This window comes from Pseudochaenichthys georgianus, chromosome 3 (genome assembly GCF_902827115.2).
Source record: "Pseudochaenichthys georgianus chromosome 3, fPseGeo1.2, whole genome shotgun sequence".
Classification (NCBI taxonomy): domain Eukaryota; kingdom Metazoa; phylum Chordata; class Actinopteri; order Perciformes; family Channichthyidae; genus Pseudochaenichthys; species Pseudochaenichthys georgianus.
In genome coordinates, this window is record NC_047505.1 from 33087841 (window position 1) to 33110662 (window position 22822).

Below are 22822 nucleotides of genomic sequence, written 5' to 3' on the forward strand. Positions count from 1 at the left end.
TATTTCCACCAATGAGTGGAGTGTGTGAAAAGCGGGGCAGAGATGTTGGTCATGCATTAAAGTGGAGGTGCTTGTCAAGCTGTGATATAAAGGTAATTAGTAGTAAGGGTGATTTCATGTGAGAATAAGACTTTCGTTCTCAAGAAATGATGATCATAGTACATATAACATGTGTAATTATTTTCATGTGAGGAGCCAAACAAAAGTTGAAATGAGCTCTTTGTCAGTATGGGAAGTTCAGATTGTGTGAGCTTTGGTGATGCCAACTTCACTTTGCATCTTGTTTGAGTGTCTTTACTGATTTTCCTAATATATTGAGGACATATGCAGAGTTTTTCTGGTGGAAGCTCTCTCATTTCCATGTGAAAGACGGAAGTGATCTTGCTCAGATCCATCCACAGCTCCTTCAGCACTATGTGATTTAGCTCTGTACATTATAATAACTATGGGCACCTTACTGCAAACATCTGTCTTTTTTCGTCTTTCAGTTGGATTTTTGTTTTTTCCAGAAAACTCTGACGCCTTTACAGGCAACGACCTCTCTGTGCAGTGTCAATTTGTATTCAGAAATGTCTGTTTTGAGTTTGTTAGGGGAGCTGAAACCTGGTCCCAAGCCAGGAGCAGCTGTGCAAACCGAGGAGGGGATCTCTTAAAGGTGGTGAACAGCCCGATACAAATGTTCCTGAAGAACATCTCCAGAGAGGGAAACACCAGCAACTTCACCTGGTGGCTGGGGGAGGGGGTCCAAGGGCAGCACCAGGAACCCACCACAAGTGAGTAAAGTACACCCACGCTGCATTTCTTTTGTTGGTGTATTTTTCTTTAATAGTTAATTGTGTTTTTCGCTTGAGACTCTTGTATGTTTGAGATATCCTGTCCCAGGCTTTACATGCAAAGTGTTTGATAGTTAAACATGTTATTAATTATTAGAGGCCATGTGGATAAAATGTAACTCACTATAAGCTAAATGTATTCACAAAATAAATGATCCCTTAATGTAAGGCTCGGTTTCATTTGAAATATTAAAATGAAGGCACAAAATATTTCAGGATATTGGCAGCACGCTGTTTTTTTAAATATGTATTTTTCCTATCCTTTAAAGCCGTCTGCACAAGTAATAGTAACCCCCACATTCTTATTAGCTCTCATTCATTATCATGTACACATATTTCTTGGGATAAAAATCAGACCAACATTTTTAAAGTTAATTGAAATTACATTTATTTTACATTCATTTGTTGAGTTATTTATCAGACATGAATCTCATTAAAAGTGTTTGTGATTGTTGTTTAGAAAAGACAAGCAATTTAAAGACTGAACACTGCGCTCTGGGTGTAAGAGATATTTCACTTTTGTTTGACATCTAACAGACTCTTTGATAAATTACAGATTAGTGAATAGGTTCAGACCAATCTGATTTTCTTCACTCTGTTAAAGGTCACACAATTGTTTCTCATAGAAATGTCCCAATAATTAAGCTTTGCTAAGAGTTTTTCTCTGTGCGTGTTTATGTACCCACATTTGTTTTCCAAAGCAGAAAACGCTGAAGTTTCAAAGGAAAACTGTACCTACATAAAGTTGGATCCTTTTCAGCTCATCTTAACATCCGACTGCAACCAGAGACGAGGATCTCTCTGCACACACAGTATGCAACAACAGCCTCCTTATCCCTATAGCCTTACTCCGTCCTTCCTTACCTTTTTCTTTTCTTGTCTTTCCTTGCCTTTCTTTTCCTAGATATCAACTGAGTGAAGTTTTATTACAGTTTTATTTATTTTTATTTCACTTTATACTCAGTCATGTGCAATAGGCTGTCTTTTATAAGTGTCATTCTTGTTTTTAAGATGAGTGGTCTGCCTCAAACACAAAGGTAAGAGAAACAGTTCACAGTCAATAAGAAGCCAAATTAAAATCAAGACTCTATTCTCAAATGTGAGTTTTGTTCATGTTCTCTTTTCAGAACACAATGGTGTCAAGTCATGCAATCAGATCTCGTAAGTTTGAAACATGATGTATCTCATCATTTCAATTAACTATGAAAGTATGGAACAGTCATAAAAACGTTTTTTCTCTACTGCTCCAACACTCTTTTTAGGACCCAAAAGGACTCTTTTATCTGACATGCTGGCGTCTGTTGCAAAGATTGATAGCCTTCTCCTGGTGAGAGATGCGTCCTTATTTCACATAGTCTGTTTTACCCTTGAATCATGAAAACCTTTGAATACTAATAGTTATTTAATTGTACCTTAATGTTCACAAGTGCTGTTTTTCCGAGACAGGCAGCAGAAGAAGAACTACTGCGAATGGAAAGAACAGCAGATGAGCCCACAAACCAAAACAGGGTGGGCACCTTCACTTTGGAAAGCCTGTCGAAAATATTGCATTATTATTGAGGCAATTTTCACCTTTCGTTTTATGCTATCATTGCACCTTAATTGATTGTCTTTTTTTACTTTCACAGGACGAGTTCATTAAGTATTTGTTGCTTGGCACTGTGAAGCTGCTTGATGGCTCTATTTTGCCAGACAATGACACTGTTACTAAAATAATCAAATGCAGCTCCGGCATCCTCCTTCTCTCCATGAACAAATGTGACATCAAGACCAACCCAAACCCTACTGTAAGTACTGCATTAGGCAATCATGGACATTTTGTCATTATTATGTCTCTTACAGTGCATTTTTTTTCTCCAGTCTTTGTTTGAGCAAGTCCTTGAGATCTTTCGCATAATCTCAGAGCTGGTGGTTTCAAAATACCCCCAGCAATTTATCATCAGGCACCCAACAGGCATCATCTATCAAAGCACGTAGGTCTCTTCTTTCAGAGTATCGCTTAATTATGACAAACACATATGCAACTTTTCACTAATTTACAACTATATCAATATGGCAGCAAGTAAAAACTAATTTACTGTATATTCGAAATAATAATAATAATACATTTATTTTGCAAGCGCTTTTACAGGTGCTCAAAGTCGCTTTACAGAGGTAGTACAAAAGGACAACAAATAAATATAGTAAAAGTCACATTAAAGACATATTCTACATTTTATTTCCCTACTTTTAGTCACACACCTGCCGAACTAGGCAATGCTGTGTTGGGTTCAGAGCAAGATGGTGCGTTCATCAAACTACCCTCATTTGCAGCGCTTAAGAATCAGCTTGGAGGATACGACAGTATCAATTCACAGGTCTGTGTGTGTTATCATCATGTTTTATGTGTGACTTTATTTTCCTTGTAATATACAGCCTTTTCATCAGAGCTCTTCTCTTTGTTAGATGTCTATATTCACAAAGAATCCACATCCAACTGATGTCCACATCTCAGGAACTGTTTGCAGCCTTTTACTTAGTAATAATAAAAAAGAAATACATCTGTCAAACCTGTCAGAGATGGTAGAGGTAAAGCCAACATGAAAAGTGGGTTTTGTCATTTGTACCACAGTGCTAATGTTTTTTGGATTTAGGATGCAAGCTAAGGTCATGTTTGCACAATGTTGTGAATCACAAGCAGACAATTAAACATTAAGATACCTTCACAGAGCCTCTCAGTGAAATTCTTGATTACAGCAGAAATAAGATTGACATGTACATCACATGAACATGGGGAGAAAGAGTGATGAATATACTACTCTTAAGAAGAAAATGTTGTTTTCATCTTTAAAATACACAATAATATGCACACATGCTCAAAGACTTAAGAACACCAATTCACATAACATACAGTCCAGAAGAAAATGACACTCACTTTTCCACAGTGCTCTCACAATGTATTTTTGTCCTACATATTGTTTTGATTCTAAATAGGAAAACTAATTAAGAACTAATTTGCTTTTTATGGTTTCCTCAGATCTTTATACCTTATCCAAATGCTTCAATACCAACGAACAGTACAATTGTTTTGGAAAAAACCACAAAAGCACTTACCACAATCAACGTCTCAGACCCTGATGTGACCATCTGCTTAACTGTGGAGCCCAATGCCAATGTTGCCTTAGTTCTTAGGTTGTCTGAAGGGTCACCTCCAAATGACACATACTTCAGTAACACAACCATCTTGAGCCTCACAGGTAACTGTCACTGCTGCATGCCCTAGTCTCGGTTTTTCAATCATTTTAACACATCAAGTTTTAAGATCTGTAGCAATAGCACCACTCTGGTCCAGGTGAGTATAATACCAACACCAAACATCAACCGACTCCCTTTTACCATTGTTTGCCTGATGTGCTTCCACTTTTATGTATCAGTATTTCATTGTTTTCTACCAATTGGTTCTTGTCATGACGTAATGTTGGTTGGTTTTTGGAACAGAAGGCTATCGCTGGATGATAACCCCAGAGATGTTGCAGCATACTCGTGGAGTCTGGTATATTGAATCCGGACTCTTGAATTCCTCCTGGGAACCAGGTCTGACACTAAGGATAAACTCTTTTACGGCCAAGTGTGTGTACTGGGACGTAGAGAAGGAGACATGGAGCACGTATGGCTGCCAGGTAAATTTTCAACCATTATAAAGAGTGATGTACTGGTTTGTATTGCTTTTGGTTATGCATGTTAATGTTCTCGTATAGCACCAGTAGTTGCACAGTGATGTACTCTCTTCGTCTCAGGTGGGGGACAAAAGCACTCCAGAGCGAACACAGTGTCTGTGTAACCACCTCACTCTCTTTGGGAGCTCCTTCTTTGTGATGCCAAACTACGTGGACTTATCTCGCACCGCAGAGTTGTTTTCCACCTTGTCTGATAACTTTGTGGTGCTGGCTCTGCTGTGCACCTTCTTCGGTCTCTACCTGGTCACTCTGCTGTGGGCCTGCTACTCTGACCGCAGAGCACGCTCTAAGGTCAGTCTCTATTAACAGCCCTCATAAACATGCCTTTTTGTACAATAAAATCAAACTCCATCTGCATTATTATACAACGTTATTATTTGATTTACATATAGTATGAATACTCAACCCTACAAAGTATAAAATTAAAATAGATGTAGTGTAGTGAAAAGTATTGGCATCCAAATGTAGTAGAATACATGTTTTACTGAAGTACAGTACTTGAGTAAGTCTACTTCCACCACTGGTTTCAACCCAGAGTGCAATGTTATTCATTCCACCTGCGAACATATTCACATTTATTCACCAAAATGTTTTCTGTTGAAACATCAGAGGAAGATGACTCTGCTGGAAGACAACCACCCCGGCGCTCAGTACAATTATCTGATCGGTGTCCAAACTGGCCATCGTAAGAATGCTGGGACTACTGCCAATGTAAGAGTCTTTTTTGATTGACAAAATTGTGTTTATACAGTGCATCCGGAAAGTATTCATACCCCTTACATTTTTTCACATTTTGTTATGTTACAGCCTTATTTCTAAATGGATTAAATTCATTTTTGTTCTCAATATCCCACACACATTATCCCCATAATGACAAAGCAAAAACGTTTTAAAATATTTTTTTGCAAACGTGTTCAAAATAATTAAATAAAATATCACATGTACATAAGTATTCACACCCTTTGCTTTGACACTGAAAATTGAGCTCAAGTGCATCCCATTTCCACTGATCATCCTTGAAATGTTTCTATAACTTGATTGGAGTTCACCTGTGGTAAATTAAATTGATTGGACATGACTTAGAAAAGAACACACCTGTCTCTATGAGGTCCCACAGTTGACAGTGCATATCCGAGCACAAACTGAGTCATGAGGTCCAAGGAATTGACTGTAGACCTCAGAGACAGGATTGTATCAAGGCACAGATCTGGGGAAGGGTACAGAAAAATGTCTGCAGTATAGAAGGTCCCAACGAGCACAGTAGTCTCCATTATTTGCAAATGGAAGATGTTTGAAACCACCAGGGCTCTTCCTAGAGCTTGCTGCCGAAACCAAACTGAGCATCGGGGAGAAGGGCCTTAGTCAGAGAGGTGACCAAGAACCCGATGGTCACTCTGATAGAGCTCCAGTGTTCCTCTGTGGAGATGGGAGAACCTTCCAGAAGGACAACCATCTCTGCAGCACTCCACCAATCAGACCTTTATGGTAGAGTAGCCAGAAGGAAGCCAAAGGCACATGAAAGCCCCTATTGAGCACCTAGAGTACTCTCAGACCATGAGAAACCAAATTGTCTGGTTTGATGAAACCAAAATGGATCTCTTTGGCCTGAATGCCAAGCATCATGTCTGGAGGAAACTAGGCACCGCTTATCACCTGGCCAACGCCATCCCTACAGTGAAGCATGGTGATGGCAGCATCATGCTGTGGGGATGTTTTTCAGCGGTAGGAACTGGGAGACTAGTCAGGATCAAGGGAAAGATGAATGCAGCAATGTACAGAGAGATCCTTGATGAAAACCTGCTCCAGAGCGCTCTGGACCTCAGATTAGGCCAAGGTTCACCGTTCAACAGGACAACGACCCTAAGCACACAGCCAAGATAACAAAGGAGTGATTTCAGGACAAGTCTGTGAATGTCCTTGAGTGGCCCAGCCAGAGCCCAGACGTTACCCCGATTGAACGTCTCTGGAGAGATCTGAAAATGGCTGTGCACCGACGCTCCCCATCTAACCCGATGGAGCTTGAGACAATCTGCAAAGAAGAATGGGAGGAACTGCCCAAAGATAGGTGTGCCAAGCCTGTATCATCATACTCAAGACTTGAGGCTGTAATTGCTGCCAAAGATGCTTCAACAAAGTATTGAGTAAAGGGTGTGAATACTTGTGTTTTATTTTTAAGTCATTTACAAAAAATATTTTAAAACTTTTTCCACTTGGTCATTATGGGGTATTGTGTCTCGAATGTTGAGGAAAAAAATGAATTTAATCCATTTTGAAATATGGCTGTAACATAACATATAATAATCAAATGACTTGACTTGGCAGCATCTGCTTACAATTATTTATGTATACTTGAGATTAATTCATTTATTTTAATACCTTTCAGACAGCCAGTGAATCAATCCAAGATAAAATATAAATATAATCTTTTGAGACATACTTGAACAATTGTGAACCTATCCTACTGAATATGTTGTCTTTTAGCCAACTCACAATTCTTAAATGTTTGAACTTCCCACAACACCTAAATGCATCGATCATCACTGGACAGAGCATTCTGAATCTGAATGCATTTAATGAACATGTTCGATTTCATGAAAGTCATTTTCAATCATCAATGCATACTCCCACTGCATTATTATACGTTTACCACGATGTATTTCTAGAAACATATTTAGAGTCTTTATAAGGTACTGAAATGAATAAGCCTAGAAAAATGAACTGATCATTTCAATTTCTATGGTTTGCTTTACAAAATGGTTGGTAGTTATGTGAAGTGTTTAACACTTTGGTGTGGTCTTTTACACAGTATTGGTTCAGATGACTGATGTGAGAACCTGTGATGTGATGATGCGTGTGTTGTGTTGTGTTGTCCTGTAGGTGACTGTGAAGCTGACTGGCTCAGACGGCGAGAGTGACACACACGTCCTCACAGACCCTGACAAGCCTGTGTTTGAGAGAGGAGCTGTTGATATGTTCCTGTTGGCCACACCCTTCCCTCTGGGCGAAGTGCGAAACCTCCGACTGCAGCACGACAACTCTGGGGGCCGTCCATCATGGTACAAGATAAGCATTTGAAACACTTAGTTCTACTTAAGATCAGTGCACGGTACAATAAATGGCTATTGTCAATGCTCAAACAAGTATAAATTATGTTTACCTCCAACTATTTGATTTAAGGTTATACCTTGTCATTATATTTACATAGCTGTTTTTATGCTCTAACCTAGATAATTGATAGGGGTAATTGTAAAGCTATTAACAGTATCTTTTTTAAAGATCTGAGTACAGGAAGTGTTTATTGCCTCCCTGTTGGACACCTTTCTGGCTTTTCACAGTGACCCTTTAAAATGTCTGGCCAGTCTCATAATGTAGCACTACGGTGTTATAACTAATCATATAATTCCACTCCCAGCTCACTGTTCACATGTATACACTCTCATTTTGGTAGAAAATAAATATGAGCAATAGTTTATAGTCGATATATAATATATTGCTTTGAGAAATATACAATGCATACAATAAGTTGTAAATGGAAATCTCAAAATAAAATACACAAAGTACACAATACCATATCAAATTATCTCTGTTGCAGCCATTGGGTGCTCTTATTTTGCAAAGTGGAGCTTAATGATTATTATCTAACATTTGCATTTCCCACATAAATTGAGCCATATGGTAAATGTGTCATCTTTGTTGTTTTATAAAAAGGTATATAAACAAGGTGACCGTACAAGACCTCCAAACACGGCAGCTGTTTCACTTCTTTTGTAACTGCTGGCTGAGTGTTGACCATGGAGACAACATGACCAAGAAAACCTTTAATGCTGCAAAGAACAACGAGGTTGCCAGCTTCAGGTCAGTTCACTTTATACAGCGAAAATAAAACAACTCAGCTCTTGAGGAAGTGTCATCATGGGTTTTTGTGTTTCTCTTCTAGGAATATTTTCCAGACTAGAACCTCGACAGGCTTCAGGGATGAACACATCTGGGTGTCCATCGTGGACCCTCCCTCACGTAGTCCGTTCACTCGTGCCCAGAGGGTCTCCTGCTGCATGAGCCTGCTCCTCTGCACCATGGCCATCAACATCGCCTTCTGGAACATTCCTATAAAAGAGGATTCACCAGTTGTCTTCGAATTTGGTGAATTGCTAAGACTTTAACTATTTTAGCATGGACTGGAGTCACACATTGGATGACTTTAGAATCAACTTGACAAAAACTAGATATGCAACCTGACTTTAATTGAACAGCAATGACTTCCTTTGTTTCTCAGCCTTTTGTTGAGAATACTAACCTTGCTCCTAGCCCAAAGATGAAAAAGTATGATGTTATAAAAGCGTTCATTCATTCAAGTCGACACTCAATTCCTTTGTTTTAAACAACCAAACTGCACCCAATCAGAAAAAGTATACACAATATAATTTCCTTTGCATACAAAAACTCATAAATAACCACAAGGCCAGAAGATATAGTATGATACAAACTTCCTCAGAAAATAGAGCATCAATATCACAGAAATAGATTTTTATTTATTGTCTAAATGGCACTCACTGGCACTTCTACATCTACAGATCTAACTTTTCGTTAAGTTGCTGCTTCTTTTTCTTGTTGGATCCACTGGTTGGCATAGAAACGCTCGTCTCCATCCTGATGTAGGAGGGAAACAGAAAACTTCCTAATGACCTTCACTGCCTCTTTTAACTGCTTCTGTTTACACGGAAATTAAAACCATAAAACTCTCTTGAACTATAAGTACTGTAAACAGTTAATTATAATGTTTTCCCGTATCCCACAACTTTTCAAGGTTTTATACCGGGTTTTTTATATAATGAGAGTAATATCTAACTTGATTCTGGTCACTTGAAAAAAAAAAGTTTTAGCTACTTTTTTCTTCATTGACTTCTGAAGGAAATATCAGACCCTTGAGCAAAAGACTCTTCAATATTCACCAGCTAGTAGCTCACTCTGTCTGGGTGATGTTTGGTGTCGGGAGGTAGCGTACAGACCTTAGGAGAGAGACATAAACCTAAACCATTTGATGACTCTGACCTGTGTCCTTTTTGTTGTGTCTCTACAGGTTCCATGCAAATCACGTGGCAGGAGCTAATGGTGGGGGTGCAGAGTGGTCTGCTCATGTTTCCAATCAACATCCTCATCATCACCATCTTCCGAAGCATCAAACCTCGCGTGATTTCAAAATCTCATAAAGGAGACTCTGAGGAGAGCTTGAGACCCCCCTCTGTCACCATACCGTCTATTCTGAAGGTGTGTTAATTATTATCAAATTATTTTTGGATGTGAGTGTGTTCAGCAGATCTTTCTTATAAGAGTAGTTATTGCATCACCTTATCACTGACCTTGTAAGTGCACTTTCAAGGGCCAGTTTTCATTTATTCTGCTTAAGATATGTTATGTTATGTTTTCATCCCCTGACCTTTTACTGCCAAGTATGTCGTCTTAATTTCCATATCTTTGAAACCGACAGTGAAAATGTGGCATTCATTATGTGTTGTGCATACCTTGAATATCCCTAGGACACAGAGGAGGTGATTTCCATGATGAGCATTAGTCCGAGGAACAAAATGTCAGAGACGCACAGGCTGGAGTCGACCTCTGACCTCAGCTATGCCCTGGACATGGTCCATGATTTCATCCAGCTTATGCAAGGTATTTTTTTGTTGTTGCTTTGACTACTTCGTGTATGACTGATTACATTAAAGAAAATAATGTTTTTACAAAGAAAAAAAAAGAAAATCAGCATGTACAGCCCAATACAATATTATACAGAAACATAATATCCAGGAGCGCTAAGAATACATTTCCCCCTTTGAGCTTTAGGAAATGTTGTTTCTGTATAATGTTGTATTTGGCTGTAATTGCAGATTTACATTGTGCGTTTAATCTTTTGAAAACATATTTTTTAACAAACTTCTCTATGAGCTTAACAGACCTGCACTTACAACAGTGTCATATTAAAGAGGCCCTATTGTGCTTTAGGAGGTTTCCCCTTTCTGTAGTGTCTTATATAGGTTGTAAATTATCTGCAAAGAAACACCTCAATTTGACTCCTTTGTTTGCTTCTGTAACATAGTGACATCACTATATTACATTCCTGTTTCTTTTGGATAGCTTGCGAACACATTGTACGTAATAGACATCTCTAAGCGGTTGACCAATCACAACAGAATCAGAGCAGACTGGGTTCTGGTTTCCGACAGAGGGGGAAAAGAGGTGCTGCAGTACAGGCAGAATGAGAAAAATAAATACCTTTTTGAACATTTAAAGCATATAATATGTATATGTAACACAAATATGAACCTGAGGATTAGCATAATAGGACCCCTCCAAGGCCATATATATCCCATGAAAATACCAAAGCTACAGAGTGCTTTCTGAACAACTTACTCAGCCTATCTGGTGCCTTCCGTCCTATGCCCATTAAGTCATAACGCAGACGTGATTCTTGACATACAGTTCACAAATATGCATAACTACACACGCTGGTCTTTATGTAATCCTGTCAAAGGGGAGAGTGAGAGTGACCCTCACTGGGTTTACTGCAGCAAGTTCCTCCTGGCTGGTCTCTGTCACCTGCTGATGTGTCTGGAGAAACTGGATGAAAGGAACTTCCCGAGTCCACAGGACTACCTGCAGACCCTCAACACCACCAACATTCTGGTTCGCAAGGCCGAGATGGTCTTCAGCAGCCACTTGGCCTACTGGTCAGCAATCCGGTCGACACAAAAAAGATCTAAACAAAAAGTAGAAATATGACTGGTTTTGTTTAACCGAAGCTACTTGTGTGTTTTCATCTCATTCCTTCTTCCTCATTGGCTCAGCCCCCCTCCCGTAAAGAAGAGGAAGAAGAAGGCAACCTGCTGGCTGCCCTGGTGGTGTGTGTTCCTGGGCTGGTTCCTGCTGCTGTCCATCAGTGGAGTATCCACTTTCTTCACCCTATTGTACGGCTTGGATTATGGCAGAGCTAAATCCATCAAGTGGGTCATGTCTTTGGGCCTCTCCCTCTTCCAGAGCATCTTCATACTGCAGCCTCTCAAGGTGGGTAAAGACAGGAAACTTATATTTATCCAGCATATCACACTAATATGACTATATTTAAGATATTCTGCTTTGTTGTGGCTTGTTTTTATTTACAGGTGTTAGGAATTGCTGTGTTTTTTGCCCTGCTGCTAAAACCTGTAGCTGTGGAGGAATCTGAGGAAATCGAGCAGTTGAAGTTAGGTAAGAAGAACCTTATGCAGACCATCTGTTAACAGAACAGGTTCAGTGTACATATTTCTAGCTGTAAATATTGTGCATTGTGCAGCTCTTTTCTTTGTCTTTAATATTGTCTGTGCTCATCTTATGCCTGCAATGGTTAGTACTGAAACGTAACCAGAATAGTAGCTTTTCATTGGTGTTTTTCTCTATGTTTTTCCATCATCCTAAAGGCTGGTTTAATCAATATTTTTGCACAGAGGATTATCAACTGACAACGCAGATGTTGGATGCAGCATTTGAAAAGCCTCTAAATATCATGTTCACATAAATGATTAAGTCCAAACTACTTGTTCATAATTGTTTATAAAGATTGTGGTTACCTGCAGAGCGCCGTTATGTGAACGCATATGAAACGGTAAAATAATCTTTGCTTTGTAAAATATAAACCCTTTTAGTTTCTGCTCCTCCCAACTGACTTCTCTCTCTGTAGTGTATCAGTGTATCCTTCCTTCAGATAAAGCACAGTAAAGTGCTGAGAGTCTAACTACTGTCCTCTCCATTTCCCAGAGCAACAAATCAAGTGTGGTCGCTACTCTGGCAGACACTCGCTGTGAGGAGGCTGCATTAAGTGAGATAAACTGTGTTTCTTCTGGGTACAGCTGTGATCCACGACAACCTGACTTTTTAAACACTCTTTTCCACTTTTTGGAAGTTCTTACTTTCTAAATGAAATATTAATTCTGGTGTTTTGTATGTGTACAGAGTTCCCAATGCATGAGAATGTTTTCTGAAAGGGTGAGTCAGGGTAAATGGGTAAATAAATAACTGTTGTTCTGTTGTTGTGTTTCTTTTGAAAATCTAGACATCATGAGCTCGTTGGGTTATTTTAAAGAGGGACAAACTGTCTTCAATAAAGTAAACATACTCATCCGTAAAATATAATAGGAGCCCTGCTAGAGTTATTGAATGTATGTAGAGATATTCTATACAATACAAAGAATATGTATTTATGTTGTTCTTATTGTTATTTTACCCAAGTTTACTAAGTGTAAGTTTGGGTTTTAGTAGAGCAGTTGATTGGTAAATTATTTCTGTAAACAATACTTCATAGGCTTACCATGGGGAGAAATACTGAATCCTTCTCGTTTTATCATGAATTTATAACAATCCTTCCGATATTTATTGTTAGAATACATCATTAACTTTATAGTAACTTGAAAAATATGGACATATTTAGAATTAAGCAACTCCTAAATGCTGTTAGTCATCGCAGTGTGGCGTCTGACTGCATACAAAGATGGGCTTTTATTAGAGTGCAAAGGTGCTTTTATGTAATATGTGGGACGTATGGAAATTGATCACTTTTTTCATTCCACCTTCGTGTCACTGTAATAATATGTTCTGAATGTGCATGTCATGAATTCTCATCATATGCTGACTTTCTATGTGATTCAGTCTGTCCTTCAATCGAATGATTTCGTAGCAAAACTAACTGCATGCATGTACATGACACTTATTGATGTGACTATGTACGTATTACATGTGTGAAACTGAATAAACTGATGCATATCATCTTTTTTATCTCTTTATTTAGTTAATAATACAGGGGCCCTATCATCAGACTCACAACTACACATTAGATTTAAATTAGTTTTTTCCTTTCTGATAAACTTCAGATAAACTTCAGCATCTGTTAAGCAACCTGTTAAGCAAAGTACCTTTTGGTTGCTGATTAGACTTCTTTGTGCCAGTATTTTTTATCAAATCTAAAATGAAGTGATTGTAAAAGTGAAAATGTTCCTTATTATCACTGTCATCTGTGTCCTTGTAGAGCAGAAACAAATGCTCTAGAATTGCATCAAAATTCATGTAAAACACCAAAATAAAACTAAAGAAAAGATTGCTGTCTGATCATTCACAATCAGTATTCAATCACTAACAATCTGGACAATTGCCTGAGGGCTTCCATCCCCTGCACTGGACAGGAAGGCTGTGAAGTCTGATAGGTACACACCATATTAAAACTTATATAATGATGATCTCAACACTGATTAGACCATTCTCCAACAAAACCAGCCTGTGATTATCCCTTTTGCAAAATGCATCCTTTCAGTGGAATAACCTTGAAAGAAAAAAGATTTCTTTATTTGTGAGTTGCACTGTGTGTTTTTGTATTTCTCTGTAGGCTACATCACTTTGGTCTGAAGGTTTTAAAGTGCTTTATAGATAAAGTTGGATTGGATTGGATTATTAATTCCCCATCAGCTCCCAGCTCCTGCTGTATCAGGAGCCATCTTTTTTCTTTACAGGTTTCAGCAGAGAAGCCCGACCACATTCATGCCACAGTAATTGGCTGCAATACATCACCGAACAGAAGGAGGAGCTGACGTCATCAATGCTGCTGTGTATTCTGAGATAGTTATGATACGTTTGTCAGTTTATGATGTGTTTCAGGAGCCTGGAGGGTATACTACGAAGCAGGATTTTCGCTTAGCCGGCTAAATTCAGGGAAAACTCCGGCTTTCCGGTCCTACAAAGCTGGTTCTCTCTTTAGCAGGCTAGATCTCCATGGTAACTTGTGTTTAGCGGCTAACCGGGTCGGGACCAGGGGGGTATACTACGAAGCAGGATTTTCGCTTAGCCGGCTAAATTCAGGGGAAACTCCGGCTTTCCGGTCCTACGAAGCTGGTTCTCTTTTTAGCAGGCTAGATCTCCATGGTAATTTATGCTTAGCGGCTAACCTGGTCGGGACCAGGGGGGTATACTACGAAGCAGGATTTTCGCTTAGCCGGCTAAATTCAGGGGAAACTCCGGCTTTCCGGTCCTACGAAGCTGGTTCTCTTTTTAGCAGGCTAGATCTCCATGGTAATTTATGCTTAGCGGCTAACCTGGTCGGGACCAGGTTAGGTTGCAGGCTAAGAGCTCAACTCAGTGAAAGCACTGCCTGCTGACCAATCAGAGCTCAGTGTGCGGAGTTTAAAGCGATCAAGTCATATTACAGGAGAAAGGAAATACAGAAAAGCTGCCGTTGCAGGAAAGACGGCCGGCAAAAATCACCGACTGTGTGAACGTGAACATTAATAGAATATCACCTCCCATCTTCAGAGCAATCTGACTATTATAACATTAGCGTTAAGAAAGCTTACTTAAATATCTGCCACGACATAAGTAACCGGATCAGAGTAACATTAAGTACAGTCCGCGGCATATCACTTCATAATGTATCATATATTTCCTTATCTGAGTCAGCTGAGCCGTATCTGGCCGTGCAACACTCACAGTCAGGGGCACCGCCAGGGATTTTGGGCCCCATGAAAATATATCACATTGGGCCCCACCACCAGGCACAGGCCACTTTGTTTATAAATTACCTCGAGGGCCGTACCAAATGTTCTAGCTGTCCGTATAAGGCCCGGGGGCCGGAGGTTCCCCACCCCTGCTTTAATATAATAACATTAGTATTAATATCATAACCAAAATGTCGGTGATTAACATTTTGTTTACAGACTGATCACTCAATGCTTCAAACGGTCCATCATCCTAAATAGACTAAAAGCAGTTTTTTGTTTTATATAGATCATTGGCTATGTGGGAAAATACTGTGTTTGAAATGTATAATTTAAATTAGATGTTAGCTTTTTGTTATATATATATATATTGTATTCCAATTTCCCTTCAGATATGTTAAGTGGCATTCAACACAATGCTGCTCACCTCCTTCAGTTTAGAGAAAAGCTGGTTCAGGTTCAGGCTTATGGGGGGACAGGGCTGCTGAGCCTAAAGATGGATCTGTTGGACCTGGCGCCAAGGGGAGGGACAACTGATTTAGTATGAATAGGCGCGAAAAATGTACCTGCATTTATTAAAGGTAGGTAGGTACTGTAGGTAAGAATGGAGAAACCAGCTCGAGTGCGCTAGAATTTGAAAGTACACAACCGAAAAAAATCTGCCCCTTCCTTCAGAGTTCCTTACAGAGCCCCTCCTCCAACACACACAAACGCGCACATAACCAATGAGGGCACGAGATAAGTTTGTGCACAGATGGAAGGCTGACAGGCAGGTAGGCCATCCAGTTATTTTAGCTGGGCCGGCTCAGATGATTGGTCGTGCTTTTTACAGCGCCACGGCTTCCACAGATGAATTTTTTGTAATTATTGTCAAAGCATTTAATATATTCATTGCTATCGGGATGTTAAAGGAATGGTCCACTCATTAGATAATTAATCAAAACTTCAGTATTTAGTGAAACGTTATGTTTAAACCATACCCTGAAGAAATCAGCGATATTCCCCGGTAAATAATTATTTTATAGCTCTTTTTTATCAAGACCTGTATATTCCGTCTGGCCGCCGCCATGTTTGCCATTTTCAGTAGTCACGTGATGGTCATGACGTCATCCATGCGTTCACTTTGTCAACACACGGAAATATGGTGGAGTATTTCAGTTCGGACTCGTCAGCAGAGGAACAAGTTTTGACCAATGTGAAGAGATTGGATGGGGGAATTCATCCATACATATCAGTATGACAATACGACACCCACTGTCCTTAGACCCTCACATCGTACAAGGAAAAACTTCCGAAGAAAACCCACAGTTTAAAGGGAACATGGGAGAAACCTCAGGGAGAGCAACAGAGGAGGGATCCCTCTCCCAGGATGGACAGACGTGCAATAGATGCCGTGTGTAAATTGAAAAGATAATACATTTGCAACATAGGTAGTCCAAATGTTTGGAGATGCATGTGTGTATAATGGGAAGATGATATAAGATACTATATGTATGCATGTAGCAGGGTTTCCGTTAGCCGGTAATTACCGGTTTTTAGCTGGTAACATTTATAAAAAACCGGTAAATTCAAAATGTCTGGTAATAATTAGGGAGGCTCCGGTCGATCGGCCGCCGGTCATTATCGGCCGATATTCCCTCTTAATAGTTTGATCGGTGCTCTCTATAAAGGCCGATCAGGAGAGCTGGATCTGATCGATATGGACATAAACGCGAGTGAAGTGTAACCGGACGCGAGAGAGATCAGATCAGCTGCTGAGTCTGACCGAGACACGTAGCTCTGCAGGATCACCTGAAGCCCCGCCCTCTGTTTAGCGGGCGGCAGGAGCTGCTTGAGAAACTGACGGGCTGTCAGGAGAGAGAGAGGGGAAAAGAGAGGATCCGTTTCTCCCGTGTTATTATTCAAAGTTGATGTAAACTTCTGAATAATGTACGTTATCTACTACAAGTAGTTTGTTTGAATGTAATAATTATGTTGTTTGTTGTTTGTGGAATCATTTATTTAAAAATGAATCTGAATTTTTCGATCTGTTACGATTATAAACTGAAGCAATATAAAAATGAGCCCCGTGAACTGAGTTTTAAACTGAAGCATATCTGCTCATAGTCCGGTAATTACCTGCTAACGGAAACTCTGCTACACAACTATTATTATTATTATTGAAATATGACCGGTAAGTTTCAAATTAGTCCGGTAAAATAAATGCTGCCCGGACATTTGACCGGCGAGAGAAAATCCTAGCGGAAACCCTGGCATGTAGTACCACCCTTGCTAGCGATTCCCTCTCTAGTTTAGCATACTCAGCTTCGTTGTCCCTGGCCATAGAATCACGATTTTATGGGGCCGGAAAAACTGGGGGGAAATACACACTAGCCGGTACTACGCTATATGGAAAGGCCACCAAAAACTGTCCTGGCCTGGACGTTAAAACGGGGCTAGCCGCTGCAATGGAAATGCGCTATAACATACCTTATTCTTACTCCGAGCACTACTTCTGCTCCTCCGTCGCTTCACACTTGCAGAGGGCGATTTCTCTACTGGCCGAACTGGTGTCCTGGTCGGTGATGACACCAGAAAGACCGATGGTACTGCATCTCCATTGAGTAATGGTTGTTCTTTAAATCCCATGTTATGTTTGATCATACTCTCAGAGTAGTCGTCCGGAAATGTGAAATGTTCGCTGCATACATGAGCCTGTAAATCTCTCGGTTCGGGCCGGCCACATTTCGCTAGCCACTGCCTCCGAATGTACTTCTTATGCTTACCTTTTGGCAACAGATGGAACCGAGCATTCCGTGGATTGTTCCTATCCGAATTATGGCAATATTTCGCGATACAGTGAGGCATATTTGAATAGAGAAACTACAGTAAATAACGAGATCAACGTGTCTTCGAAAACCAAACGCATGGATTACGTCACGTCCGGGAAATGGCGGCGCCCACAGTGTTGATGTTATTTCGGTATATAATCAGTTTAAAATCACTGATAATGTCATCGGATTAAAAAAAAAAAAAGAGAGACTGGCAGAGACTGGTCTGTTTTATCGGATGATAATTTTTAAAAAATGAGTGTCATGAGCATACCATTCCTTTAAGAGCATTCCATGGAATATAACAAAAATGGCTTCTGAAGTGAATTACCTACCATACCTTTAAATGTCAGCTAAAAGAGCAGTGAAGAGCAGTGAATTTGCTGTAAAGATATTAACAGTACTTAATGTCAGCTTAGTAAACAAAAAAACATTAGCTAACAGACTAATTTCCACCACTCATGGACCACACCCACCTTTTCTTGTGAAAAACGGGGTGACATACTGTCGCCCTTTAGTCCCTCTCTCTTGTCTTTCTCTCCCTTCTCTTCTTTTCTTAGAGCCTGACTTTGTTGGTCGTTGAAACATGGTACAACACACGTATGTAGGCTAAGTACTAGCATCCCTCCTCACATGCTTTCACTCTCTGCAAGTGCCGGTGCCGCACCTCGTTTGGAGGCAGGACCAAACCATTACACGTAAATAGAAGGGGGTGTACAGAGGCTTTGGGTAATTAACTTTTGGTAGAAAATAAGTTAAATGAATCGTAAGTTTAGTGAGTAATTTATCAATATAACGTTTTATTAATGTTAATTATTGAGAATTGATGAAAGGTTACTTACATCTTTTTTCTTAATGTTCTGAACATTTTGGAGCCCCTGTCAGTCACGGGCCCTTAGAATCGTCCTAACTTTTCACCCCCTTACGGCGCCCCTGCTCACAGTGTCACATACTGTATGCAGAAGTATTATTTTAAGCAACACATTAAGTTGACGAAACACTCTCGAGTCAAATGTAATTAAAGTCAGATCGTGTCTTAGAGACGGGGCAGTGATATCATAAACCTGTTAATGTACGCATTCAAACACTTTTACCAGCTGTATTCACCTTGCATGTGCAGCTATGTGGCTTTGATCCTGGATAAAGTGTTTAAGTCATGGATATTTAATTTAACTTCTTCATATGTCTAATATTATAGTTGACTTTTCATTCAGGAAGTATGACGCTGCGCTGTCAGTCCGCTTCTCCATGTTTGTGATTGGTCGAATGCTCCAGATACCACCCCTTTCATGTGAACGCGCACCTAACTAGATAGGACACGGCTGGCTTGAGCGATCCACTTGATAACCAGCGTCGTAGGACCGTTTAGCGAGAGCGCGTATGTTTTGGATTAGGCCAACCGGCTAACTCAAACATATCCAGGTTAGGTTGAACCAGCTTCGTAGTATAGGCCCCAGGTTAGGTTGCAGGCTTAGAGCTCAACTCAGTGAAAGCACTGCCTGCTGACCAATCAGAGCTCAGTGTGCGGAGTTTAAAGCGATCAAGTCACATTACAGGAGAAAGGAAATACAGAAAAACTGCCATTGCAGGAAAGACGGCCGGTGTTATGCCGTAGGTTGAAGCCTTGCCGTGGATTGAAGCCCTGTTCGCGGGGACGCGCAAAGGTGACGTCATCGCCTGTATTGAGCGTTCGCCGTTTTCTAAGCTTTTTTCTCTCTTTTGAATGATATATCAGATTAAACAGCAAACGGCTGAATAAATAATGTGCATACAATTGCGAGGAGGCTCGTTTTAAGGACACGTTTTTCAGATCTGTCACACTCTTCGTATTGGAATAAACAACGTTTTTGAGTGTATAGTCCCACTCTGTTATGTTCCTCCTTCCTACAGAACAGACAATGACAGGATAATATGTGATTTGTCTCTATATTCCTATTTCTTAAAACCTTCTCTGTTGTTTAAGTGTCTGATAACCACGAATAGTAAGCAATGATATAACAGTAATGATATCACATAAATGATCATGTCAGACACTGTGTTATTTTCAATCAAGCCTAAAAGATAATGTGTCTGGCTTCACTCACTTGAATTGCTCCTTTGAATATCATTTTTTATATATTCCTACTCAACACATGTTTGTATTGTAATGCCACTCATATTTTTTTTTAATTGTATTTTAAAGTGACATTGAATGCTTTGAAAGGTGCCCTAAAATAAAGTGTATTATTGATCTTATATCTGTGCCTCTATTACATTACATTTCATTTTCTATCACACTATTAATGTTCCTTATTTTAGACTAGGTTAATCTTGGTGTCAATAGGGAAGATCTGCACTGTTCTCTACATGTTCAGAGCAGGTATTTCTCCTGCCGGATTTGGAACCCCTCCCTATATCTTTGTCCAGGATAGTCACAACTTCACCAAAATCACACTGGTGCTTGCTGTTCCCCTCTAGTTTGTGCTCACAAACGCATTTTACTCTGGGCCCTGCAGGTGAAAAACTAAAGAGGGGCTTCAAAATCCGGCAGATCAGGTGTTGGTGCTGCCGGATTTGGAAGCCCCTCTTTAGTTTTGTACCTGCTAGGCCCAGAGTGAAATGCTTTTGTGAGCATACACTAGAGGGGAACATGCAACACCAGTGTGATTTTGGTGACATTGTGACTGTCCTGGCCAAAATTACAGGAGGCGCTTCAAAATCCGGCAGCTCTAGCAACTGCACTGCCGGATATGGAAGCCCCTCTTTATTTTTGTACCTGCTGGGCCCAGAGTGAAATGCTTTTGTGAGCATAAACTAGAGGGGAACATGCAACACCAGTGTGATTTTGGTGACATTGTGACTGTCCTGGCCAAAATTACAGGGGGCGCTTCAAAATCCGGCAGCTCTAACAACTGCACTGCCGGATATGGAACCTCCTCTTTAGTTTTGTACCTGCTAGGCCCAGAGTAAAATGATTTGGTGAGCATAAACTAGAGGGGAACATGCAACACCAGTGTGATTTTGGTGACATTGTGACTGTCCTGGAGAAAGATATAGGGGAGGTTCCAAATCCGGCAGCACCAACACCTGATCTGCCGGATTTTGAAGCCCCTCTTTATTTTTGTACCTGCAGGGCCCAGAGTGAAATGCTTTTGTGAGCATAAACTAGAGGGGAACAGCAAGCACCAGTGTGATTTTGGTGAGTCTGTGACTATCCGGAGAAAGATATAGGGGGGGTTCCAAATCCGGCAGGAGAAATACCTGCTCTGAACATGTTATGTAGAGAACAGTGCAGATCTTCCCTATTGACACCAGGATTAACCTAGTCTAAAATAAGGAACATTAATAGTCTGATAGAAAATGAAATGTAATGTAATAGAGGCACAGATACAAGATCAATAATACACTTTATTTTAGGGCACCTTTCAAAGCATTCAATGTCACCTTAAAATACAATTGAAAAACAATAGGAGTGGCATTACAATACAAACATGTGTTGAGTAGGGATATATAAAAATTATATTCAAAGGAGCAATTCAAGTGAGTGAAGCCAGTTTGAACACATTATTTTTTAGGCTTGATTGAAAATAACACAGTGTCTGACATGATCATGTGATATCATTACTGTTATATCATTGCTTACTATTCGTGGTTATCAGACACTTAAACAACAGAGAAGGTTTTAAGAAATAGGACTATTGACAAATCACATATTATCCTGTCATTGTCTGTTCTGTAGGAAGGAGGAATATAACGGAGTGGGACTATACACTCAAAAACGGAAGTTTATTCCAATACGAAGATTGTGACAGATCTGAAAAACGTGTCCTTAAAACGAGCCTACTCGCAATTGTATGCACATTATTTATTCAGCCGTTTGCTGTTTAATCCTAATATATCACTCAAAAGAGAGAAAAAAGCTTTGAAAAGGGTGAAAATACGGCGAACGCTCAACACAGGCGATTACGTCACCTTTGCGCGTCCCCGCGAACAGGGCTTCAATCCACGGCAAGGCTTCAACCTACGGCATAACAACGGCTCTCTCACAAACTCCTGCTCTGTGCGCAAGCAGACCGCTGCACATGCTCTCTGCCTCCCTCAATCTCTCTCTCTCTCCCTTTATCTCCATCGCTCAACCTCCCTCCACCTCTCCACCCTGTGTGCGCTCAAGTTTGCCTGCGTGCTTGCCCAAGTTGGCACAGCGTTACAAATGTGCCACAAAACCAACCAATGGATGTAGCCTATAATAAGACCATCAACAGCCTTATGGCAACCTAACCCCCTAGACAAATCTCGAGATTTCCCGGGAAATGTAAGTTTCGGGGTGGCCCTGGTAAATCAAATGCCCGCCAGAGACGTATGTCTGCCGCCGGGTCTGCGGCTAACTCAAACATATCCAGGTTATGTTGAACCAGCTTCGTAGTACAGGCCCCTGGAGTGACAACAAAAAGTATACAAGTTAAAGAAAAGCTGCATTGGCCCCTTTTCCCTGGCTGGGTTAAACATAAACCTCAGTCTGTCACTCTGTGATATGACGTATGCTAAAAATAATGTGAGGCAGTCAACTCAAATAATTTATTTTAAACACCTCTAATAACATCTAGCTCTTATTTCTGGTAGGTTGGATACATTTGAGGGAAAAGAGAGCATGTCAAGTGCATGGCATGTAAACTAACTTGATTTGTATATTCAACAAAGCACAGTCTGAAGAGTGGTTGACCTTTCTCGGGGAAAAAATGTCCAGCTCATTCACACCGACACCACTTCACAAACAGACCTGGGAATGTGAACCAAAAGTCTGAGGTGGACTATACCAAACCCTCAGTACTGAGTAAAGACATAACAATATCCTTAAAAAGCCAATTGTCTGCCACATGTTGTATTCCACAATGAGCGCTAATCATCAGGAACAAAGATAGTCAATCTCAATTTTGGAGCTATTTCTGATTGTCAAAATATTTCAATTTAGTGACCAGAAT

The 22822-nt window shown here is 40.2% G+C and overlaps 1 protein-coding gene and 1 pseudogene across 5 annotated transcripts; both read left to right on the forward strand.

Moving 5' to 3' along the window:
* Positions 1-24: 24 nt before the first annotated feature.
* pkd1l3 (polycystic kidney disease 1-like 3) lies at positions 25-13268 on the forward strand. 5 transcript variants are annotated; one of them, XM_034074845.1, is made up of 23 exons: positions 25-92; positions 592-773; positions 1535-1645; positions 1845-1870; positions 1961-1994; positions 2096-2160; positions 2280-2342; positions 2462-2620; positions 2694-2806; positions 3067-3190; positions 3850-4069; positions 4311-4492; positions 4610-4840; positions 5159-5260; positions 7427-7605; positions 8258-8404; positions 8487-8689; positions 9627-9814; positions 10084-10216; positions 11076-11271; positions 11389-11605; positions 11704-11788; positions 12335-13268. In XM_034074845.1, the coding sequence occupies exons 2-23, from the start codon at positions 677-679 to the stop codon at positions 12379-12381; spliced, it is 2922 nt and encodes a 973-aa protein (XP_033930736.1). In that variant the 5' UTR covers positions 25-92; positions 592-676; the 3' UTR covers positions 12382-13268. The 5 variants fall into 5 exon arrangements, with proteins under 5 accessions (XP_033930736.1, XP_033930754.1, XP_033930769.1 ...); XM_034074863.1 differs by having other exon boundaries at positions 1538-1645; XM_034074854.1 differs by having other exon boundaries at positions 51-92; positions 584-773.
* Positions 5699-6339, forward strand: LOC139432930 (uncharacterized; annotated as a pseudogene).
* Positions 13269-22822: the final 9554 nt, after the last annotated feature.